Source organism: Copadichromis virginalis, linkage group LG14 (assembly GCF_057382275.1).
Source record: "Copadichromis virginalis isolate Kocher_CV1m ecotype Utaka linkage group LG14, C_Virginalis_male_GT1.1, whole genome shotgun sequence".
NCBI classification, from domain to species: Eukaryota; Metazoa; Chordata; class Actinopteri; order Cichliformes; family Cichlidae; genus Copadichromis; species Copadichromis virginalis.
Genome location: NC_140631.1, coordinates 42,073,810 through 42,091,662, shown reverse-complemented (window position 1 = coordinate 42,091,662; position 17,853 = coordinate 42,073,810). Strand labels below are relative to the sequence as shown.

Genomic DNA, 17,853 nt, shown 5'->3' with positions numbered 1-17,853 from the left:
TGTGTGTGTGTGTCTGTGTGTGTGTGTGTGAGTGTGTGTCTGTGTCTGTGTGTGTGTGTGTGTGTCTGTGTGTGAGTGTGTCTGTGTGTGTGTGTGTGTCTGTGTGTCTGTGTGTGTCTGTGTGTGAGTGTGTGTGTGTGTGTCTGTGTGTGAGTGTGTCTGTGTGTGTGTGTCTGTGTGTCTGTGTGTGTGTCTGTGTGTGTGTGTGTGTCCTAAACCAACAGACAGAATCCCGTCTGTCCGTCTGTCTGACTGCACACAGACAGACGGCTTTTATTTCCTGTCTGACATTCTTTGTAGATTCTTTGATATCCGCAGTAAATAGAAAAAGGAAACTTCAGCAGCTCGACCTCCTGCAGGGTTGCTGTTAGTACCTGAGCAGGTGAGCGACAGAGAGTCATTTTAATAACTCTCATTGATCATCATCAGTAAACTGATTGATAATTAACGTCACTAATAAGTCTGTAAACCACATACTGTTCCATAACTCACCTGGTTAGATTGTATTAAAGCTTAAAGTTTGCATTATTAGGGGCGTGGCCTCTTTGACTGACAGGTGGATGGTGACACAGGTGTCTGTAGCTGCTTGGCTTTACCCGAACTGGACCTCTGGACCATTTTAATGACCAATAAGCGGCTGCTGTGAGGTTACTATAGTAACCGACCGTCCAGGAAGGCTGAGCGAAAGCTTTGGTGAAGTTTGATTTTACTTGGATGTTACTGAGCTGTGATTAGCAGGTATCTGTGCAGGTGTGATACACCTGTGCAGTGTGTGAGCGCAGACTGACGCTCAGGTTAAATACTCAGTGTGTGTGAACTAAAGGTGGCCTTCAGGGTTGCTCACGTGATTTGATTTTTAAATAAATAAATTAATCCACCTGGTTATATAACAAATATATAATATCAACACCAATAATAATAATAACAACAATAATAACCATCATCATCATCATAATAGTACGGCTTTTTGTTATTAAATACTTTGGAAAAACTCTGACGTCACCCACACCTGTCTCTGATCGCGTGACGTCTGTCGGCAGAGTACTGAGCAGCTGGTGAGCCTGGTCACCTGGGTGAAGGTCACTCACCTTCTCCCCGTGCACGGCCGCACTCAGGCAGCTCCAGAGGACCAGCAGCGGGAGGATCCTGCGCCTCCGGGCGGCCAGAGGCTCCATGCAGGCGGGCGGGCAGCTGCCTCCAGCCGCGACGGCTCGGCTCGGCTCGGCTCGGGTCCCGGATTGTGCTCAGGTCCGCTTCACTCCAGAAGAGGGTCCTCGCACCTGCCGGAGCCCGGACACAGCAGCTGCTCTCGGATGGAAGCTCAGCCCGACGACACAGGAGCCAACACAGTCACACTCAGCACGAGACTTCCGCCGTGACCTTCAAAATAAAACCTTGGCCCTGAAGGAAATCTGGTCACAGCTCCATCCTTTTATTAATCTTCGTGGTGGTTGAGTTTGTTCCTGGTGGGAAAACATTTGTAATTTTAAAGTTTCTGCTCTCAGACAAAAATCACGCGTTTTATTAATATGTGAGAAAAGAAAAGCATAAACACTGTATTTCAGGGTTTCTCTCAGATGAAAGGTCAAAAACAAGAAAGGAGGTGGCGGTTAAAGAGCACGTTCACACAGGATTAGCTGATGACAGTGAATAAACAGGTGATGCTGAAAGGAAGGAGACCTGTGATGGTGGAGGAGCAGGTGTAGCTGATGCAGAGGCAGCATCCTCTCAGCTTTGAGGACAACGCGCCTGGAAGACTGGAGACCTGAAACAAGTGCTTCACAAACCCACGAAAGCCTCAGGTGTGAGGAGGGGGGAGGAGCTGCGAGTGCAGCACCTGAGGGTGAAGCTGAGGAGCTGCAGGCACTCCTGCACGAGCTGTGCACGAGAAAGCTCACGTCAATAATAAATGAGCTTAACTGGCGCGAATTTCAGGATTAAGACAGATTTGATTTCATCAAAGTGAAGCAGAAAGCTCAGGTGTGTCAGCAGGCTGTTAGCGTGCAGCTGTCTACACACCTGGACGGAGCAGCACCGCACGCAGGCGCAGGATGCCGGAAGTGCTGTTGTTGCTGTGCGCTGCAGCTTGACCTGTCTGCTGTGTGTGCGCTCTTGTCAAGTTGTGCTCAGGTTTGCAGCGACATGAAAAGCGCGTGAAGCTCCGGACAGTGACAGCTTCAGGTAGGAAAACTCACGTGACCGTTTGGTTGGGTATTGGGCTGCCGATCGATCACCATCAGCTGATTATGGTTAGTCAGCTGTTAATTAGCCGCCTATTAGAGTCTGAATGTCTGAGCACGTCATCCAGGTAAATAACGTTAATGAGGAGAAGTACTCGAGTACTTTTAGTCTGTGGTGATTTATACTTGAAGTTCGGTGAGGATACTTCCTTACGTCTGCACGCAGCAAACCGCAGTGCACTATGAGCATTAAAGTCCACGTGCTTCTGCGTTAATTGTTAATTAGCGGATTTGGCGCAGATGCCGATTCGTGTGCTTTAAAACGTGTAGCTGTGAAGGGATCGATGGGGCTGATCCAGATTTCGCCCCGGCTGTGGCAGGTCCACCTTCCCTGGGTGGTGGTTCTGGGCTCAGCCTGAGGGACCCGGTCTGGAGAATCAGAACTGGACTTTCCCTAAACATGCTGTTCCTTTCACAAGATCAATTTATCAGACTGAAAATACCATAAAGACAATCCATCAAATATTAAAACACATTTCTGTTTTACAGTATGTGCAAAAACAGGACTTGTGTATAGACTGTATATAAAAGATGGCAGCGGAACACTACGTCCACATGTACAGGACATTTTTGTAAACAGATTTTCTGTTTTTGTTTTGTTTTTTAAATCCCAAACTTGAAAAACAAAGTGAAACGCTGTCAAGAACATGCCAAAGCAACAGGTGGTGATATAATCCTAACTGTGTAGAAATGTTGGCCAATCAGAAGTCTAGAAGCCTGGGAGGGAAAGCGTAAACAAAGATGGCGCATAAAAGCAGTCGTTGTAAACAGAGGGACAGTAACTGAGGTTAACAGCAGCAGTGTTTTGTCTGTATCAATGTAGAAATTCAATGATGTGAAACAGTAACACGTCGCACACCTTTGATGCTTTGTGACTAAATCTCTGTTTTCCTCGTCCACACGTAAACACAGAAACAGAGTTTTTAAAAATCTCAGTTTTCGATGATCCAAAACATCGTTTACGTCTGGACAAAGGCTCGAACGCAGAGAAGAGGCTGTGATTTGAAAAATACCCGTGTGCTCAAAGCTAATCACTGAGGTTAGCACCGCTGGGGAGGCTCGCCGCAGTCATGTGATGATCATCATTTCTGAGTTTGCTGGATTTTACTTATTTCACATGTTTCATACAAAGAGCTGAGAAATGATCGCAAAATGAAAGCAGCTGTAAATTTGTCTTTTTCCGTGTCTGAGTTTTCATTTTTGAACTGCAGCACACACAAAGACATTTCAAACTTTTAGTTACTTCCTGTTTTACTTTGAAGGTTTACTTCCTCCCTTTGCTTCCTTTCCCTTTCTGGTCGTTCACCCTGTCCCGTGAACCTTCTGTCTGTGGTCGTTCTCAGTTTCTGATGATACTTTTTGTTTTTCTCCTGCTTCGTTTTGCAGTTTTTGTCTTTTGAAACGTTTGAATGAAACTTCTGAACAGAGTTTAAACTGAACAGCTGTTCGTCATGCTAGCAGCACAAACAGCTGATGCTAGCAGCACAAACAGCTGTTCGTGTTGCTAGCATCACGCCGTGGAGCTCGAAGCTCCGAGGCTGCTGTTAGCTAAGAGCCTCCTGCAGGAACTCGGTGACTGACACGGATCGTTCCTGCTGTCTGGCTCTGTGAGCGGGCGCTGCAGCAGCTTGGTTCGGTCGGGCTGTTGCAGGCGGAGGTTACTGAAACCCTCAGTTTCAGAGGCAAGAGCTAATGGAGCTCACGATGCTGTTAGAGCAACTTTCATCCCATTAAATATGCATCACAGAAGCTCCTGAAGAAGAACTGAGAAGCTTCTCAGTTCTAACTTTATCTTAACACCTGCAACAAATACAACATCATAGTCATAACAGCCAATAAGAGGCTGACAGGTTATAGAGACACAGCTCTCTGATTGGCTGACGTCCAGACACACCTGCTGCTGCTATTTGCATCAGCATCCTCTAAAGAACATGACTGTGGGGAGCGTGGGCTGCTGTCCATGTGCAGTTCAAACACAAAGTTTCGAAGTCCTGATTGGCTGTCCAAGCAGGAAGTTACTCACAAACAGACACAGCTAAGAGGCCTGTACCAGGAAGTGAGTTTAACACACCTGGGATATCTTCCTGGTGTCTGGATTCACTCAAACTAACAAAGCAGGTTCTCAGCTCACTAAGTTAATAACCAGCTTCATGTGAGCTTCACATGAAAGGAGTGAGGGTTAGGGTTAATATTACATCATTATTATTATTACGACTTTTATTCTGACGGCTTGATCCTGGTCAGGTGTGTGTGGTTTCACCTTCATCATCTTCAACCTCAGTTTGTCTTTGTTCCTGCAGGACGACCAACAGCGTCGGGGTATCCTCACAGGCCGAGAACTGGCTGGAGGTGGAGTCAGAGTGTAGCAGGAGGGACTTCCTCTGAGCTGAAGGCAATATGCTGCTGACTTCCTGCTCTGATGCCTGTGGTCTCAATCTGCTCTGGTAAATAAAACCGCACACGTGAACACGTCTGTTAAGTTTAAGTTTCCATGACTGAATCTTTTGCCGACAGTCTGGTCTTTGGTAACATGACACTAAATTCTTTTACGATGAAGATGAGTTCACGTGCAAACAGCAGCACAACCCATGCAACACGTGTAACAATGTTACAGTGACAAAAGACACCGACTCTACAGTCCCAATAGCTGCAGTTCGTCTGACATCCAGCAGAGGCAGCAGTGAGTCAGTCCCCATAGACTCCCATGTTAAAACTGTACAGCAGAAATAAACATGATTGCAGCCTGATATACAAACTGTTTGTCTCTGTGGATAATGTCCTCCTTCGTAACACCTGTACAATAGAAGAATGTTTTTAGGATTCACCTGGTTAATATGTAAGAAGGTTTAAAGTTTAGGGGCGTGGCCTCTTTGGCTGACAGGTGGATGGTGACACAGGTGTTTGGATCTGCTAGCTGTCTGCTAGGCTTCACCACAGCTAATTGGAGTTGCTGACATGTTACACACGTCTGTAACTCCGCCTGAGTGTTTTGGTGATGCACGTGCTCAGATGCGAGGTACGGATGCCTGGATTAAGTTTAAGCACACTACGTCTTGCTCCACCTCATCACCCTCTTTTAACCATAGATTACAAACCATAGACTGTTTTCTTCATACGAACTGTGGTGCCAGTATGCATTTTACATCTTAGCTTATAAACCAAGTCTCACCGTACATCAGGGGTGTCCAAGTCCAGGCCTCAAGGGCCGGTGTCTGCAGGTCTTAGATGTGTCCTTGATCCAACACAGCTGATTCAAATGGATAAAGGACCTCCTCAACATGTCCTGAAGTTCTCCAGAAGCCTGGTAATGAACTAATCATGTGATTCAGGTGTGTTGACCCAGGGTGAGATCTAAAACCTGCAGAACACCGGCCCGCGAGGCCTGGAGTTCCCCACCCCTGCCGTACAGTTTCGTAGTGTTGGTGGGAACCCTGAGTGTGGGTGCATTTCATAGTTTAATAGCTGCTGCCTGTTTAAGCTGGTTGGGGCTTTGTGAAAACGTTGATCCATCACTGTGGATCAACGTTTTTTATCATTCCTTTGTGTTCATGCTTCACCTGTGTCCTCTCTCCTTCAGGTGCCTCCTGATCGTACTCAAAGCCCTGCCAGCAGCTCTCGGGGTGAGTCCACCTCTGCCTTTATAAGCCCTTTCAGTCTGGTCCAGCAAACGTTGGCCACCAGCCAATCACAGCTTGTTGTCTTTCACTAGTGTGTGATGTCATCAAATCGCGTCAGCTGAAACAAGTTTTCTGTCCATTAGCTTGTTTCCATGGTTAAAGTATCTCTGCTCTTATTGGTCAAATCGCAGACCACGGTGTGGAAGTTGTCATATGATGTAAAGATGAATCATTGGTGGGATGACATCATCAGATGTCCTGGCCAATAGTCGGGCTGTGCTGTCGTCACTGAGCTTGAAGCCAGTGTTTAAATTTCCCTCCAGCTGTGCAATGACGATCTCACAGCTGTGCTTCTGTGTCCAGGTGCAGACGGACTTTTTTTATTCTGCTGTTTGCAGGAAATACACAGCTTCACATAATTTCACTTCCTTTTGTCTATTTACATGATCACTGTGCTTTCTCAAACCTCTGCTTGTTGTTCTGATGAGTCCGACCTGTATGCTGCCACTGGGCCTTTAGCTGTTTGGTACTGGTATTTTAATTTAATGCAAATTTTGATGTGGAGCTTCGGGACAGTGATGCATTACAGGTTGTTAGGATGCCTGGGTCGTTGACCCAGGGTTTTTGACTTTATTATATTATTTATAATTTCTAGTCTTTGGGTTTTTGTTAGAGTCATGTCTTATGGTTTGTCTCTGTGTAATCCTTAGTTGCTGTCTCCCCTGTCCGCTATATCCCCGTGTCCAGTCTGTGTCTGCCCTGGTCCCACGTCTCTGTTCCCTCTGTTGTAGTGCCTGCATGTGAGTCTGTGTCTTTGTTCAGTCTGTGTTATGTGTTTCCTGTTTTACTTTGAAGGTCTCTGTCTTATCTCAGTGTGTTCAGTTTACGCTTCCTTGTCTCGTTAGTTCTGATTTGCCCCAGCTGTGTCTCCCTCCTGTTGTCCATTCCCTGATTGCTCCCTCTATGTATTTAAGCCCTGTGTTTCAGTTTGTCATTGTCGTGATCTACTCTTATCGACCCTCACTTATGCTGTGTGTTTTGTTTTTGCCTGCCTGCGTTAATGTTTGTACTTTGGAAGTTTGTTACTTTGAGTTCAGCATTAAAGCTGTTTTTTGAGTTCACGTCTGTCTCCGGAGTCTGCACTCTGGGTCCTTTTCCTGTCCGCACACAGCCGTCACATAACAGAAGATCGCGACCAGAACATGGACCCAGCAGACTCCGTGGGGTATCGGCGACCCGCAGTTTCTGCCTTCCTCAAGGAGATCGTGAGGCAGGAGGCTAAGCATGCCCAGGAGCTCCAGTCACCCTTCTATGGGTCACGTTTGGCTTTGGGAGGGCCCCGCAGCCTCCAAACTGCCATGGCTACGGCCGAGCCGGCGCCTATGCCTTGGGCGATCAGGTTGAGCACGTGCTCATTCTCTCCAGTCGCTACACCTCCGCCTTCACCCCTGGATTACCAGTCCGACAAGAGGGTTAAGCGGCGGAGGAAGAAAGATTACGTGACTCCGGACGTTAGACTCACTCCGCTGCAGTCCTTCGCTCTGTTTTTGGGTCTGCCACGTTCTGAGCTTCACAAACTCTCTGCTTCCTCATCGCACCCCGGTCTTTTGGAGGATTCGCAGCCCAGTTCGCCACCTCCCACTTCCTGGAGAAAGCGACGTTCACGCAGTCGCCACTCCGTCTCTGCTGAGCCACTCCCCGTGGTGAGTTATAATGACTGTTTTCATTCTGCTCCCTCTGAGAGGGAAAAAGGCAATCATGTGAACACTAGAAATTCTGAGACTGTGAAAACTGTTAAGACTGTTAGACGTGGTGGTGGTAGGAAGCTGAAAAACATTTTAGAGGAGTCTGTGTTTGCTGAGCCTCTGCCTGTCGCTGCACCCATACCAGCTCCTCGGGTGGGGACAGCAGCTGCCCAGCCATTGACGGTGCCTGTCCCGGCTCCCAGGGTGACCGGGAACCAGTTCGCTCCGGCACCCGTACCTTGTCCTTGGGTGGGAGTGGCTGGTGTTCGGCAGGTACCTGCACCTTTTTCTGACCTCGCTGGAGGCTCAGGTGAGCCCGTCCAGCAGTTTTCTTCAGGTTCTGGTGTCTCAGGGTAACTAGCTCAGCTTACTGCTAATCCACCACCTTACCCACCATTACTACCATCTTTACAACAGTCGGTACATATTAAACTTCTCTCCATAGCTCAGACTTTAGCTCACCTATCAGCTCAGTCACCTGCTCAGTTCTCACCTCAGTCATTTACTCCACCGCCTGTTCCTGCTGGAGGGTCCGAGGGGGCTCGTCCAGCCTTAGTCTGCCTCCGCTGGGGGGTCCGAGGGGCCCGTCCAGTAACCTGCCTCCGCTGCAGCGCCACCACCTGCGGCTCCCACGCCGTTCATCCACCAAGCAGCCACCTCCACTGTGGGCTTCTCCTTGAAGCCTGAGTCCTACAGTCTTCTCAGAGAGAGGACGAATCTCACGGTCCATCCTCGCTTGTTTCTGAATCGGATTCTGAAATCGGACTTCTTTAACGGTGACGACTCATCCTGGTGCTCACAGAGGAGCTGAAGCTTCTCTGTACACCACGATCTACCTCACAATAACCAAAGAAACACAAGCTTCTGTCAACAAGCAGTAAACAGCCGGTGAAATCACAGTCAGTCGCACCTGGCATCAGATTGGTGCCGTCTGCTTTTGTTAGCTAAGGCTCCGCCCACAGAGCCAGGAGACATGAAAACACCGTTTAAACAGCGCTGACCAGAAACTGTAGAATAACTTTCTCTGCCCTGAGCTAATCCACTGAAACTACTAACATCTAAAACAAGCTGCTGTTCCCGAATGAAGCTTCTTCCCACATCGTTCCATCTCGTTACCTTTTTCCAGGGTTGTCCACACATGAGCTTTGCTCTGACGGGTCATTTTATTTCTGTTATATCATCTGTCAGAGAGAATGATGTCATCCACAGACAACAAACTAATGGTCAATCTGTCTATATTCATTTGAAAACTAGCTACCTCCAGTGCTTTGCTACCAGCAGGCGTCCCGGCCGGCTCACTGTGGCAGTGTTTGAGGCTGTAGTCCTGCAGTCTGATGGGTCTAAGCAGGTGGAGAACAGCTTCATGTCCACTTTGCTAACTGCACTGTGACTGCAGACAATAATAATGGCTAATGTTGCTAACTGAAGGTGGAGGAACGTGAGACAGGAAACTGACTGAGCAGACAGCTGATTATAGTCACTCCTGCCGATACTGCAACACTGAACTAAACGGTGCTTCTGCAACCAACAGTTATTTTTATTATGGAGCAATCACCTGATTAATTTATTTATCTTTAACAATTGCTTCATTCAGTCAAAAACGCCATCAGAGCGTCAGCCGATCACCCAAACTGCCATAGTTCATCAGTAACATGTAAATCTATGAAATACAGTAAAGCACAGATACAGAGCAAAGCTGATCCCACATTACTGAAACCAATCAAACGGTGCTGACAGCAACATAACTGCAGATATATCAGCGTCCCAGGAGTCGGTGCGTCCTCGTCAGATACGACAAAAAACAAAAAGCAGCTTTGAAGCAGTGAATGTTTTTCTCCTTGAAGGATTTGAAACAGTTGTTAGTGTTTTGTTTACCGCCAGCCTGACGCTGAATCGTTTAATCATGTCTGATGAAGGTTAAGTTTCGGCTTCGCTGGAGGACTCAGTGTAGGATTAGTAAGCAGAGGATTGACAAAGTCAGCAGCCCCGGATCAGACCTGATGAAAACAAAAGTGATGGTTTACATTTTACAAGCTGATTTTTCTTTTTAATGCAAATCTACCAGTGACAGATGATCTGACTGTGTAGCAGGTTTGTTGTCTTGTCTACAGTTTGTGTGTTCTTAACATGCGGAAACCCCCTGAGCCACGGTCGCCCCCGTGGCTCAGGGGGTTTCCGCAGGGGGTCCGGAAGCGTATCTGTAACCGGAAGCTCGCCGGTTCGGTCCCCGAACGTTGTGTCCTTGAGCAAGACACTTTACCCTACCTCCTACTGGTGTTGGCCAGAGGGGCCGATGGCGTGATATGGCAGCCTGGCTTCTGTCAGTCTGCCCCAGGGCAGCTGTGGCTACAACTGTAGCTGCCTCCACCAGTGTGTGGATGTGAGAGTGAATGAATAGTGGCATTGTAAAGCGCTTTGGGTGCCTTGAAAAGCGCTATATAAATCCAATCCATCCATCCATCCATCCATCCTCATCCGCTTTGTCCAGGGCCGGGTCGCGGGGGCAGCAGCCTAAGCAAAGAGGCCCAGACCTCCCTCTCCCCAGCCACCTCCTCCAGCTTATCCGGGGGAATACCAAGGCGTTCCCAGGCCAGCCGAGAGATATAATCTCTCCAGCGTGTCCTGGGTCTGCCCCGGGGCCTCCTCCCAGTGGGACATGCCTGGAACACCTCACCCAGGAGGCGCCCAGGGGGCATCCTTGTCAGATGCCCGAACCACCTCAGCTGGCTCCTTTCGATGTGGAGCAGCAGCTGCTCTACTCTGAGCCCCTCCCGGATGGCCGAACTTCTCACCCTATCTCTAAGGGAGAGGCCAGCCACCCTTCGGAGGAAGCTCATTTCTGCCGCTTGTATCCGCGATTTCGTTCTTTCGGTCACTACCCACAGCTCGTGGCCATAGGTGAGGGTAGGGACGTAGATCGACCAGTAAATTGAGAGCTTTGCTTTTACACTCAGCTCCCTCTTCACCACGACGGACCGGTGCAGCGTCCGCATCACTGCAGCTGCAGCCCCAATCCGTCTGTCGATCTCCGGCTCCCTTCTCCCATCACTCGCGAACAAGACCCCGAGATACTTGAACTCCTCCACTTGGGGCAGGAACTCATCCCCGACCCGGAGTGGGCACTCCACCCTTTTCCGGCTGAGAACCATGGCCTCAGATTTGGAGGTGCTGATCCTCATTCCCGCTGCTTCACACTCGGCTGCGAACCGTTCCAGTGCGAGCTGGAGGCCCTCACCCGATGAAGCCAACAGAACCACATCATCTGCAAAAATCAGAGATGAGATTCTGAGGCCACCAAAGCGAAAGCCCTCCGCCACTTGGCTGCGCCTAGAAATCCTGTCCATAAAAATTATGAACAGAACCGGAGACAAAGGGCAGCCCTGGCGGAGCCCATCACCCACCGGGAACGAGTTCGACTTATTGCCGGCAATGCGAACCAAGCTCTTGCAATGGTTGTATAGGGATCGAATGGCCCGTAGCAATGGGCCAGACACCCCATATTCCCGCAACACCTCCCACAGGACACCCCGAGGGACACGGTCGAATGCCTTCTCCAAGTCCACAAAACACATGTAGACTGGTTGGGCAAACTCCCATGCACCCTCAAGTATCCTGGAGAGGATAAAGAGCTGGTCCAGTGTTCCGCGACCAGGACGGAAACCGCATTGTTCCTCCTGTATCCGAGGTTCGACTAACGGACGAACTCTCCTTTCCAGCACCCTGGCATAGACTTTCCCAGGGAGGCTGAGGAGTGTGATCCCCCTGTAGTTGGAACACACCCTCCGGTCCCCTTTCTTAAAGATGGGGACCACCACCCCGGTCTGCCAGTCCACAGGTACTGCCCCTGATCTCCACGCAACATTGCAGAGGCGTGTCAACCAGGACAGCCCTACAACGTCCAGAGCCTTCAGGAACTCGGGGCGGACCTCATCAACACCAGGGGCTCTGCCACCAAGGAGTTGTTTAACTGCCTCAGTGACCTCGCCCCCGGAAATTGGCGGGTCATTCCCCTCATCCCCAGACTCTGCTTCCTCCTCGGAAGACGTGTCAGTGGGATTAAGGAGGTCCTCGAAGTATTCCTTCCACCGCCTGACAATTTTCTCAGTCGACGTCAGCAGCGCTCCGCCAGCACTATACACAGTGCAGGGAGAGCACCGCTTTCCCCTCCTGAGACGTCTGACGGTTTGCCAGAATCTCTTCGAGGCAGTCCGAAAGTCTTTTTCCATGGCCTCTCCGAACTCCTCCCACACCCGAGTTTTTGCTTCAGCCACTGCCCGAGCCGCATTCCGCTTGGCCTGTCGATACCTGTCGGCTGCCTCCGGAGTCCCACAGGCTAACCAAGCCCGATAGGACTCCTTCTTCAGCCTAGTGGCTCCCTTCACCTCTGGTGTCCACCATTTGGTTCGGGGATTACCACCACGGCAGGCACCAACCACCTTGCGGCCGCAGCTCAATGCAGCAGCTTCGGCAATGGAGACGCTGAACATGGTCCATTCGGACTCAATGTCCCCAGTCTCCCTCGGAATGCTGTTGAAGCTCTGCCGGAGGTGTGCGTTGAAGATCTCGCGGACTGGGGCCTCTGCTAGACGTTCCCAGCACACCCTCACTACGCGTTTAGGTGCACCAGGTCTGTCCAGCGTCTTCCCCGCCACCTGATCCAACTCACCACCAGGTGGTGATCAGTTGACAGCTCAGCCCCTCTCTTTACCCGAGTGTCCAGAACATATGGTCGCAGGTCTGGTGATACGATTACAAAATCGATCATCGACCTACGGCCTAGAGCGTCCTGGTGCCACGTGCACTTATGGACACTCTTATGTTCGAACAGGGTGTTCGTTATGGCCAAACTGTGATTAGCACAGAAGTCCAATAACAGAGCACCGCTCGGGTTCAGATCAGGGAGGCCGTTCCTCCCAATCACGCCCCTCCAGGTCTCGCTGTCGTTACCCACGTGAGCATTGAAGTCTCCCAGCAGGACAACAGAGTCTCCAGGTGGAGCACCCTCCAGCACCCCCCCCCCCCCCCAGCACCCCCCCCCCCCCCCCCCAGGGACTCTAAGAAGGCTGGGTACTCTGAACTGCCACTCGGCGCATAAGCGCAGATGACAGTCAGGACCCGTTCCCCGACCCTAAGGCGCAGGGAACAAACCCTCTCGTCCACCGGGAAAAACCCCAAAAACCGATACCCACCCCAGCCCGCCGCCTCTCACCAAGGGCAACTCCAGACTGAGACAGAGTCCAGCCCCTCTCCAGGAGACTGGTTCCAGAGCCCAAGCCATGTGTAGAGGTGAGCCCGACTATATCTAGCCGGTACCTCTCAACCTCACGCACTAACTCAGGCTCCTTCCCCACCAGAGAGGTGACATTCCATGTCCCTATTGCCAGTCTTGGCAGCCGGGGGTCAGTCCGCCAGGGCCTCCGCTCCTGGCCGCCACCCAGCACACAATGCACCCGACCCCTATGGCGCCTCCTGCGGGTGGTGGGCCTGCGGGAGGATGGGCCCATGTCTCCTCTTCGGGCTGTGCCCGGCCGGGCCCCATGGACTAAGGCCCGGCCACCAGACGCTCGCCCTCGGGCACCCTCCCCGGGCCTGGCTCCGGGCAGGGTAAACTGTTCCCTCGGTGTCCTTTTCATAAGGGTCTTATGAATCGCTCTTTGTCTGGTCCCTCACCCAGGGCCAATTTGCCATGGGAGACCCTACCAGGGGGCAAAAGCCCCCAGACAACATAGCCCCTGGGATCCCTGTGACACACAAACCCCTCCACCACGATAAGGTAGCGATTCAAGGAGGAGATAAATCCAATCCATTATTATTATTATTATTATTATTATTATTATTATTATTATTAAAAAGAGGGAATATTATCTAAACCCAATGACCTGGCAGGACGCTAACAGCGTCAGGTGTTTGGTGGATCCTTCACACATGGTCTGCAGGCTGAAGACGAGATGGGCCATCTGACCCTGAGGGGTGCATAGCCCCATGAAGCTAACAGTCATTTGTGTTTCGTGCAGTAAATGACAGGCAGCGGTCGCTGCAGCTTTAACAAGTCTCACGTCTCCTGAACAATCCCAGCTAATTGTTCTTTAGCAGCTGTCCGGACTCGATGGTTTTCCTGCATAGACCTCGGGCTTCAGTTCACCGCACAGATTTTCAGTGGGATTGAAGTCAGGGCTCAGTGACGTTCACTTTGGTTTTCTGGACGTCGTTCTTCACCTGGAGCAATGCCTGTTTTGGACGTTGATGGCACAGCTGTGTGCACATCAGTCTGAAGTTGTTTTGTACCGTGTAACTTTATATGTCCATACTTCTGTAATTGTATGCAAATAGAAACGAGGCATGTTGCCCAGTTGGCAACGAGCTTCTTTAGAAATGCGACATTTAAAAATTCCTGACTGTTAGAAAATAGTAAGTGACAAACTTTAAATTTCATAATAATTTGTCCTCATCTGTATGTAAACAACACTGGACTGAGCTCAGGGTCTGATTGTTCAGGTCCTCTGGAGTCCCTCAGGGATCAGACCTGGATCCTCAGATGTTGTAGAGATGGAGACTGTTTTCTTTACCCTGCCTGTCACGTTGAGGTCACCAGGTTCAGTCTGTCTGGGAACAGCAGCAGCACCGGCCAATCAGCGGCTGGGATTTCTGGTCAGCCAGTCAGTCCCTTCATCTCGGTACCCCAGACAGAGGGATGGTGATTAATGGAAGATGCTGGAAGCTGGTTTGAGTACAGCTGGAGTGCTGATGAAGAGGTGATTTGAGTGCAGAGAGTCATGACAGCGTAAGTAGTGATAGTGCAGCATAAATGGAGGTGGATGGAAGGACGATGGTTTGGGAGACGTTCAGTCCTGACAGCAGATAAAGTGATAGCAGCCACATTCCTGCTGATAGCCACGCCTCACTGATAACCTAGTTTACACAACGCTGCAGGAATGCGGCTGCTAACACAAACACTGCTGCCTGCTGAGAAACTCGCTGTCTGGGGCCCACAGAGGAAAAAAAAAACACACTGACTACATCAACAGGGACACTCGGTGTGGGATGTGTGAAGAGCGAACATCCTGGATCAGGTCCTACTGTTCTGCCCGATGACCCCTCAGAGCACAGCCACATCAGTGCATTTGTGTTTAATCTTTCAGTACGAAGTGCAATCAAACATCGGGGGTGTTTGTAGGATTTCTGCATGGGATTTCACAGGAGGACAGGAGTCTGTGAATAGACAGACACTTTATTGATCCCACAGCGAATAGTGTCGTGGAGAAAGTGTCAGACGAGATCGTGGGTTTGAAGCTGTGAATTGAAGGGTCGATGCTGGATGTCATCAGTGTGTATGCCCCACAGGTTGGAGATCAGGTAGAAGACAGAGACATTGGGGAGGAAGTTGGTCAAAGTGGTAGAGAGTGGTGGTAGTGGAGGTGGGGTTGGGGGTGATTTCAATGGACAGGTGAACAGGGCTGATGAAAAGCTGTTGTGTAGGTGTGGTGTTAAGGAGAGACATGCAGGAGGGCAGTATGTTTATTTACACAGCACCAAACAACAGTCGCCTCAAGGTGCTTCATATTGTAATGTCGACCCTACAATAACACATACAGAGGAAAACCCAACAATCACATGACCCCCTATGAGCAGCACTTTGGCAACAGTGGGAAGGAAAAACTCCCTTTTAACAGGAAGAAACCTCCAGCAGAACCAGGCTCAGGGAGGGGCGGGGCCATCTGCTGCAAACTGAAGGAGTGTCACCGTGTCTTTTTGGATCAGAGAAAGATCAGAGAAAGCAGGTGATTGGTTGCTGAGAGAGGAACTGTGCTACTGCATTAGGAAGTATATGAGGGTGCTGCAGTATGAGGACAGAGGCGAGGCGTGAGGGACAGATGGGTCGACCAGTAAGTTCAGAATCCGTGGACTATGTTTGCAGATGACACTGTGATCTGTAGTGAGAGCAGAGAGCAGTTGGAGGAGATCCTGCAGAGAAGAGGAACGAAAGAAGACGGAATACATGTGTCTGAATGAGGCGGAGACAGAAGGAGAGGCAAAGACGAAGGAGCAGAGGGTCAACAAAGCAAGGGACTGAGCTGAAGTTACAGAGCTGAAGCTGTTCAGATGTTCACTGGGTCTATGAAGGGGAGTCGGAGAGCCTGAGATCGTTTGCACATGTGCATATGATAGACCTGCCAGGCAGCAGGAAAAGAGAAGATTGATGGATGTGGTGAAGAGGGTTGGTGTGACAGAGGGGGATTCTGGGACATGGTGACCTGTAAAGGCAGCAGCTAGAAGAAGATGAATGAAAGCATGTCAGAGTGTAAATACTAGCCTGTGCCGTCCAAGGTGTCCAGGATGGTAACGTCTGTTCTGTCTGCAGGACAGAAAACCAGGACATCCGGGTCTTTTTGTCTTTATGACATGCGCTGTGCGACTGATTTGTGTCACTGGCTTTCATAAATGAAGAAAACTCGACATTCAAGGCTTCTTCAAAGAGTGAGGCCAAAGTGATGCCATATGAGGACAGTGAGGTGAAAAACAATCAGACAGCTGGGTATGAAACTAGCTAAAGGCGATTTGACTGAATGGTGTCGAACTGTGTTCATTTTGTCAAGGAAGAAATCCAGAAGGTCGCAGCGTTGGCTCAGGTAGCAGTGACAGAAGTATTATTCAGTCTATTTGGTTTGTGCGTATTGTTTGTGAGGTCGCCTTTCAGTCTTATTTATGTTCTGGTTGTATTCGTCCTGTCAATAAAAATCACAAATTAGAAAACAGAAAAGCAAACTGCAGCGTGCAGTTGACCGCTTGTGTTTGTAACTAGAGGACAGCGAGGACCATAAAAAGCCCGAAATACAAAAAAATTAATTTAAAGCAGGACCAAGTTACAATATCACAGATACTCTGTTATTTTACTGAACACATGTACATAAACAGTATTTATGGAATATTGAAACATTAATATTCTTGAAACATGTACAGATTGTTTTCACGACCTTGTGCTGGTTACTATGCAACCCTGACAATATATACAAGTACGGCTATTCATCTGCACATGTTCCCTAATATCTGTTATAAATAACAACAAAGTAGCTTACATGAGTGGATTTATGCACACTCAGCGCTACACTGTAGAAGAGCAGCTATTGGTCAAGTCCAAGAATCGGCCAATCATAGAGCCGATAGCATCAACCCTATTTTCTCAAACAGGCACAGAGACTGTGAGTCCGAGGCTTTAAGAGCACATGTAACCTGACAAACACGTGTTTAAGAGTCTGGCGTGAGGGCCTGTCAGTGAGGCGTCTGAGGGCAGCACCACATCCTCCACTCACCTGTTGGAGCACCAATCACCGTGAAATCCTCAGTCGCTGTCCGTGGTCCTGAAATTCCAGCAGTTTATTTTGAGTGGAATTAAAGTTTATTAAGGAAAAAAATGTGTTTCTAAAGTTTATTGACGTAAACGCATTGATTAGACTGACGTCCGTCTAACTCATTTAAAGTGCTGCAGTCGAGTTAAACACATGAATCAAACAATATTGGATCTTTTGTTTTCTTGCAGGGTCTAAATTTCAGTATAAAGCACCTTGAAGCAACTATGATTTTGTGCCACATAAATAAATAAATGAATTGAACTGAATTAATTTTCTATGCATTAATGAGGGAATGATCATCATCTGTGTCCATGATACTACTCGATTACTTTTGAGCCTTTGAATGGGGAGCTGTGTATGAAATGACTGCAGCTCCTAAAATAATATTGCAATACTTCTTTTTTCAGACCTTCAGTGTAAAAGTCTGCATGTTTTTGATTAGTTTCCTGTGTGTACAGAGGCGAAATGACCAAAGCAACCATGTAGCTGGCTAAATGGACCTGACTGTGCTGTGAAACTCTGAATCCACCTGAGACTGGTTTGCCAGAGGTTGTGTTCCCATTGCTCAAAGTTCATATTGCTGCTCTGCAGTCAGGATAGTTTTTGTTTGAATTTGAGCTCAATTTCAAACCACGTAGTTTAATAAAAGGTGCACAGGTTGGTCACAGAGCGATTTATTAAGATCAATGAAGATCAGGTGTGATTATTTTTATAGGTGCACTTGTACTGCTTCAATAGTTATGTCACAGAGGTTACAAGTTTATTTACACGTCTAACTGTGAGCACACAGGTCGTGTCTGTAAATGCACTGGAACACGAGCCTCTGGCTTGTTCTAGAGTTTAAATCTCCCTTTTCTGTCACATCAATCTGAACATCTGAACATCTGTTCTCATTGAAAGAATC

General features: G+C 49.0%; 2 protein-coding genes and 1 pseudogene across 2 annotated transcripts in view; 2 read left to right on the top strand and 1 right to left on the bottom strand.

The window, feature by feature from the left end:
- The window catches only part of LOC146694723 (uncharacterized), a 58,346-nt gene extending 56,597 nt beyond the window's left edge, over positions 1 to 1,749 (bottom strand). The window contains exons 1-2 of the mRNA XM_085431014.1: positions 1,681 to 1,749; positions 1,089 to 1,463 (exon numbers count right to left, since the gene is read on the bottom strand). Coding sequence (XP_085287140.1) covers positions 1,089 to 1,175 — 87 coding nt within the window. The 5' untranslated portion in view covers positions 1,176 to 1,463; positions 1,681 to 1,749. The remainder of the gene's footprint in view (positions 1 to 1,088; positions 1,464 to 1,680) is intronic.
- A 127-nt stretch (positions 1,750 to 1,876) lies between these two features.
- col4a4 (collagen, type IV, alpha 4) overlaps positions 1,877 to 17,853 on the top strand; it is a 57,632-nt gene continuing 41,655 nt past the window's right edge. Inside the window, exons 1-3 of the mRNA XM_085431012.1 lie at positions 1,877 to 2,181; positions 4,541 to 4,684; positions 5,818 to 5,860. Of these exons, the coding sequence (XP_085287138.1) occupies positions 4,638 to 4,684; positions 5,818 to 5,860 (90 nt within the window). The 5' untranslated portion in view covers positions 1,877 to 2,181; positions 4,541 to 4,637. The remainder of the gene's footprint in view (positions 2,182 to 4,540; positions 4,685 to 5,817; positions 5,861 to 17,853) is intronic.
- LOC146694722 (uncharacterized) lies at positions 7,060 to 8,197 on the top strand (annotated as a pseudogene).